Source organism: Limulus polyphemus, unplaced genomic scaffold, assembly GCF_000517525.1.
Source record: "Limulus polyphemus unplaced genomic scaffold, Limulus_polyphemus-2.1.2 Scaffold9318, whole genome shotgun sequence".
Taxonomy (NCBI): Eukaryota; Metazoa; Arthropoda; class Merostomata; order Xiphosura; family Limulidae; genus Limulus; species Limulus polyphemus.
The window spans coordinates 16992-24384 of NW_013674928.1; the positions used below are offsets into that span (position 1 = coordinate 16992).

The 7393-nt window shown below is 32.9% G+C and overlaps 1 protein-coding gene across 1 annotated transcript in view; it reads right to left on the bottom strand.

Moving 5' to 3' along the window:
• LOC106475867 (ubiquitin carboxyl-terminal hydrolase 25-like) overlaps positions 1–3860 on the bottom strand; it is a 6539-nt gene extending 2679 nt beyond the window's left edge. Inside the window, exons 1-3 of the mRNA XM_013936542.2 lie at positions 3693–3860; positions 2676–2805; positions 1937–2132 (exon numbers count right to left, since the gene is read on the bottom strand). Of these exons, the coding sequence (XP_013791996.1) occupies positions 1937–2132; positions 2676–2805; positions 3693–3799 (433 nt within the window). The 5' untranslated portion in view covers positions 3800–3860. The remainder of the gene's footprint in view (positions 1–1936; positions 2133–2675; positions 2806–3692) is intronic.
• Between the last annotated feature and the right edge of the window lie 3533 nt (positions 3861–7393).

Here is a 7393-nt window from a genome sequence, read left to right on the forward strand (position 1 = left end):
TACAAAATTTTGTAGACTTGTAGTAAACATTAGAAGCCTTTTGCACACAAAAAATCAGATTTTTTAATGTATTTTTACTTAAATTTGTCCATGAAAATATCGATTCTTTTTTTAACTAGTCTAAGTGCAAAGTGATTTTCATGTCAAAATTAAAAATACTTTTCGTCATCTCAAAAATCTCAAATTTCCTTTGTATAATCCCTAAATGCATTTCAAACGTTTTTTTTCACTAAATCCTTCAACAACGCTTGAAGCCTATCTGAAAAGCCTGAACATGAAGGAAGTTTGCCACTTAGGTGGGAAAGCCTGGGAAGCAGTCAGCTCGTCGTGTGTAGAGAAATGCTGGGAGAAGGGTCTGGGGCTAGCCTTTTCATCACGGCAATCCACCACGGAAGATGGAAGATGATGACGAGAGAGATTCACAGAGGAAGATGTGCGTGAGGCAAAGAAGCTGTCTGTTGATGACAATTTCCCAACATATGAGCACTTGATAAATGCCGACACTGTCCGTAACGTAACTATAGCACCGACAAAGGCAAGTGCATCGGTTCTTGAGTCACAAGAAGAGGATAATGAAGAGCCTCCATCACCACCACCAAAAGTATCTGAAGCCACTGAACACCTTGAGGCTAGCCTCCGTTCACTGGAGACCCAGGTGGACCACATATAAACTCTCCAACTCAGAAGCATTCTAGATTTTGCTTGCAGCCAGAGACACGCTACGTTCAAGCAAGGAACACTCAATCAGTTTTTTAAGAAACAAACTGCAAATGATGATTGCTAATATTCTTGAATGTTTTTATTTGTTGTTTTTTTTATTAAAAAGCCTACTAAAAATAAGTTGTGTTATAATTTCTACTGTAACGACAATGATTCATTTGCAAAATTCTTTAATTCAGAGGTAATTTTCTTACCAGGAAGGGGAACATGTAAACAACTAGTCAAAGAGGACGAAAATAGAGGTGTTTTAGGATGTTAGGTGAACATTGGGTCAGTTTGAACAGTGATTTTCTTGAACCACGATTTAGCGCGACTTCGCTTGTTTTGCAATGACATTTTATGGACCCCAACGATCGCGTTATAACAGGGCTACCATATTTCTTTTTTTCATGTATATTCTTTATTTATTATCATAAAAGTTAAAAACATATAAAAAGTAGAAACTTATTTTGTTAGATAAAGTTAGGTTAGGTAAGATAATGAAAAATAATAATCATTCTTCATCAGTTATGCTAGCGAGCAGCTTGTGCATAAAGTAATTCAATACGATACTTGGATTATGCAATTACTGAGTGATTTTCTACTTTTGTGGTGGAATCATTAGTTAGACACGAGTCAAAGGACAATAAAACAGTAAAATTTAAGTAAAAACAGATGTTCCCTGTTACAGTCTGCAGCCATTCTAAAAAAGAACAAAATAGTAATTTAGAATTATTTCCTATTTTCTTATGGTTGTTACGAAGATAGTCATATTTATCAAGTCCATACAGAGTTAGAATAAAGGAAGTAACAGATAAACTTTTACTGAAAAAATGTCTGATATTTATTTAGAATGTTTTAGAAATTATACAAGTAAAATTTGACAATTTTCAGGTGAAGAAAAGTATTTTCCATCTGATCATAAAAATCAATTTGTGCTCAAAACAGTTAACATTCTGACTCCATGTATTCCCGATCAAATTTTTAGTAAAAATCCAATTTCTTTGTGTAAAAAAAAAGACAATGTTTACTGAAAGCTTGCCAAATTTTGTGAAGATACACTTACCATATTAAAAGATATAGTATGGAAACTGATGGTTATTTTGGGGTTATAAACTCGGTCAAATCAACCACGACCGTAGCAAGAGGGTTAACAGACAACAGAGAGGAATCTAAAGACTGTATGCAGATGCAGGAAACTCAAATGACGTATGAAAATATTAGACAGCTGACTTACCCTGGATGTCTTCTCCAAGCTTGGAACACCAAAACCCTCTAATTTCTTCTGCTGCAGCTTTGTCTTCTTGATAAGAAGAATCCATTGTCAGAAAAGCCATGCTTGGAACCAAACAGTCATTCAACAACACCAAAGCATCAGTAGCAACTTTCAGGTCATCTGACCCAAACTGAGATGCTGCAACTTTATTTAAATTCTGTAAAAAATAACATGAACATGACTGAGCAGCTGCATTTTATATCACACTTCAATACTGCAAGTGCAGCAAGTACATCAAAATTATTAGCCAATTTTATATCACACCTCAATACTAAAAGTTCAGCGAGTACGTCAAAATTATTAGCCAATTTTATATCACACTTCAATACTGAAAGTGCAGCAAGTACATCAAAATTATTAGCCAATTTTATATCACACCTCAATACTGAAAGTGCAGCGAGTACATCAAAATTATTAGCCAATTTTATATCACACTTCAATACTGAAAGTGGAGCGAGTACGTCAAAATTATTAGCCAATGTCTTAGAAAACAATTCTTTTTGTGCAGGCTGCTACCCATTTGCATTATTTATTTTTGTAGACACTAAAATAGTGTTATTAATTCATCATACAGCATGATTCATCTTATCTGTTGTCTTTTTTTCCTCAAATACATATGTCTAATACAATTTATCAACAAGTCTTACAACAGAAAAAACAATAAAATTTTCATTCAATTACAATACACAATGTGATTTACCAACAAACACTGACGACGATAATAGGCTAACAGTCGTTGCTCCAGCCCACGATTTTTGTCCAATTTTTTTCCAGCCAACTTCTCATTGAGATTGCAAGCATTTGTTAGATAGGGTAATGCTTCCTGGTATCTAAAACACAAGGACAGGCATCATTATGTTTTCAGTTGAAAATATCAACGTTAGGCTTAGCATGCATATACACTTACATAATTAAGGTACCCCATGGAGGACTGTCGATGGAGATGTAAAAACAAAAGTGCTTGTTTGTTACCCGAACAACACCTTATGTACATAATTGGAAATGATCAAGTTGGGGATACCTAAGGTTGAGGCATAGCCACTGTTACTAACTTTGAACTGCAGGAAAAAGAAAAGCCAACCACTCAGTGGTACCCACCACCAGAAAAGTCTAGTCTTAGCCAAACAACAAGACTGACTATCACTCTTACAAGGTTATGTTCAGGTCATTTTAAAAGAAAAAAGTTATAGAAAATATTTTGGTTTAGACATTTTGAACTGAAGACAGTACTTCCATATTATTCTTTGTGATAAAAATGTGTCTTGTATCTACAGTACAAAATTAGTAGCATATGATGTAAAAGATTACAACCAAACTCAACCTTGATTTGAAAATATCACAAACAGCTAAATCTAAAGGTAAGATAATTCAAAACAAGATATCTGTCACAGATATCAAATACTTTTATTTATACTTACAAGACTAAACTATTTTACTGGACTATTATATTTTAAAAATGGCCTGAGAACAAGAGTACAATACACAAATATTAAAAGTGTATTTTCAATGAAAAACCTGTATCAGTTCTAATGTTTTCACACGTTGTTACAACCAGAATCTTTACTTCAATCTAATTTTCTAGTATCAGCTTCATCTCCATATAGCAACAGCCAATACGATTTAAACTTCTGAAATGTGTGTGAAAATGGGAAAAGTAATACTTATTTTCAGTTTCCCAAATGATAAATAAGGTTTGATTATGGCTATAAATTATTACCTTTCATTGTGGAATCTCTCTACCCCACTAACAAACAGAGTTACCAATTTACGAAAGTTGCTGTAGTCTCTGTGCCAAGTCTGGTATGTTTTGTCCTGCCCCTCCATTAGGTTACTCTTCAACTTCCTCAGAACATTAACAGCAACCTTCCTAAGCTGACTCCCTCTGTGAACAAGACCAACAAACAAGATTAATTAGGTGGATTAATAAAAAAAACAAGACATTGTTTTATAATGATATGTATGACAATTTTCAATTACTTCCAGCAAACCATTGTATAATATAATACCATTCACCTACTATTAGATTACTGAATTTTTTCATAAAAGTACCTATTTTTGGACTTTTGATTAACTACAATTCATTTCAAACCAGATATTTCAATAGAAAGTAACCAGTTCACTTTTAGAAGAAAGCTATCAATTATTATTTGTTCATCAGAGTACTTCCAGAAATTAACATTAACACGAGATGTTGAACCTTTAGGCTCTGTTTCTCCACCACATGACTTTAAAGAAATTGTTGAAACACACTCAAACTGGATAATATTTAAAAAAAAAATCCTATCAAGTGTTTGTAATCATTTAGGTGTCACAAACTGAAAAGAAAAAATACAAAATATATAATTTAACAGCAACTTATGTGACTTCTTACAAGTCACAAAGAAAGGGTACTAACTAAGCTACTTCAAAGCATTTAAAAGGCACTTCTTGAAGATTTTAATTCTTACAAAAATATGGTTACATTTCTTAAAATTGCACCTGCACCTACAGAGTACATGACTTTCTGTGACCACGCATGCATTTTATCTAAAGTATAACCCTAAACCAAAAGTAAGACATTCTGTCCAAAACTAGTTAGTACCTATACATACATCTAGATGTGTGTTATCAAAACCTACTAAAGCATATTTAGGATGTCAAATCCCAACTTTTAAGTCACATACGCTCATGTTGTCCACGCAAGGTTACAAAGACTTTATTGTCAATTTTAACCTATCACACATAGTAGGTGATTAATCTTTAACCCGCTATTAATCTCATGGTATCAAAAGGCTTCAGTACTAATTCATCATCAACGTCCTTAGTACACAGTGTAAAAATATAAAAATCAAACAAAACAACCCAAACACATCTTTCAGTCACAGAAAATAATTTTGTTTTTATGTAGGCTAGATGTAATGTTTTAAAATTTTGTTTTTATGTAGGCTAGATGTAATGTTTTAAAATTTGTTTTTATGTAGGCTGTACAACTAGAACTTTTCAGGTTGCAGAGGCTGGTGAAACTAGACAGGTCCCAAACTGAAGATCCTCGTCTCCAGCATATTGGTGTTTACATGCTACTGAATGGAGCTGATCTTGATCCTTTCATCCACTTGGTGCTGTTGGAACAGTTCTCTGAGAGAGAGCTTGAATCGGATGTTAGGTATAATGCTATCAGAAAATTAAACCAACATCACTGGTGGTGTAATTGGATAATCATTTATTATTTTTGTGATAAGTTTTTTTTTTATGATTTTTAAAACATTACATCTAGCCTACATAAAAACAAAATTTTTAAAACATTACATCTAGCCTACATAAAAACAAAATTTTTAAAACATTGCATCTAGCCAACGAAAAAACAAATTTTTAAAACATTGCATCTAGCCAACGAAAAAACAAATTTTTAAAACATTGCATCTAGCCAACGAAAAAACAAATTTTTAAAACATTACATCTAGCCAACGAAAAAACAAATTTTTAAAACATTACATCTAGCCTACATAAAAACAAAATTTTAAAACATTACATCTAGCCTACATAAAAACAAATTTTAAAACATTACATCTAGCCTACATAAAACAAATTTTAAACATTACATCTAGCCTACATAAAAACAAATTTTAAACATTACATCTAGTCGACTTCAGATAGGTTTGACAATGAAGTTATATTGCAGCGTGTTCCAGAAAGAAGATTAAATTAAGTCTCTCATTATAGATACTGTACTCTGAATCACGACTAGACGAGGTAAAGGCCAGTTAGAAATAAGAACTGTAATCCATAAATGAGACACATTCAGTAGATGCCATGCAGTGTATAGTGTATTCTAGAGGCATGACTAGATATAGTGTAAAGCAAGACAATAGAGTCATGATGTTTTATGGATGTTGTTTAGTTGTAGAGCCAGTCTACAACAAGACACAGCAGATGTCTTGTTCTGGAGCTCACTAAAGAACTAAGCTGATTGAGAATTGTTCCTGCAATTGTTTCTGTACCATAGTGAAAAAGTGAGAATGATAATAAAGAAGGCTTTAATCTAATGTTTTTTATATATATCATTCATTGTAAGTGAGAAAGCTTATTAAGCCAGTTTAAGTGTGATGCAAGACATCACCTCAAACTTATGTTATATTTTTTTGACACATTTTTCTACGTTTAATTTTTCCTCATGCATTTAACACCACATTTTATTTTATCATATTTCATTTCAGATCTAGTTTTTCTCTTTGAAGGATAACTGTCCAAGGCTATTTACACAATACTGTTAATGAGTTAGTTAAACCTGCAGCGGCCAAAAGAGTATCTCTAAAACCATTAACTATTTTCAATCAAAAGTTCTTCACTTATATAGTGAAGAAAGTTATATCTGAAATGGTGTTTTTTTGTATTCCTTGTTTTATAGAATAGTGAAATGAAATGTGGTTAAAAGCATAAAAATAGACTCTAAGAATTTTTAACTAGGCAGAGCATAAGCTAAGAAGATAAAATGTTTTAAAATTTTGTTTTTATTCTCCTAAAGAGCAGGACCCACAAAACCAGCAACTATTAGATTTTACTTCATCAAGTTTTATGTATAACAAACCTATGCTGCAAGACCCATTCTAGGTCATGTTTCATCTTGTCCTGCTCCTGGAATACAAGGTTATTAGTTTGGATTCCCACAGTCCGAGATATAGAAGATGGAAAATTGCCAAACTATCACTCCTGTTAATAACACACAGTGTGTCCTGCAAGTTGTTTTGGCAGCACGACACTACCATGATCCAATGAACAGGCCTATGTGAAACCTGACTCAGATGCCTTGTAATGTAGATATTGTATTCCAAGAATATAGATACAACATTTCAGGAACAGGAATTAGGAGACACATATTTTCAGTGGATGTGCTCTACTGGAATCTTACTTCACAAACCAAATTTTAAGGCAATCCATTAAGAAATATCTGAGATATAGCATCTCCAATTTTGATTGAGTTTCTTCCTTTTTTTTCTCTTCGCACCATAAGTACAGAAAATCTATTTGATAGAAACACATGCTAACTCCAAAGAATTTTTTCAAATTTGGTTCATTGATAGATCTTTACAATCTACAATTAGGAGTCAAATTTGGTCTAAATATACGCATGTGCACAGTTATTCAACAAAAACCACTCAAATTTGACCCAAATTTTTTTGCACACCTACGCAAAAAGTCACGTGGGCTGTCAGTCTAACATTTTAACTGCAGTTTCACCTAAGAGAAAAGTATACTTTTTAATTTTTGTCATTCGGATTAAAGACAGCTGATTTAGAGCACCAGAACTATAGGGTGAAAGGACGAACAGATACATAAGTATTAGTTAGACCAAGCAAACTAGATTAGAAGTTTCTAGCTCAAGTTTTCAAAAGAATCATACGGGTGAACAGTTATTATTCTTTGCCAACTTAAGCATAAATT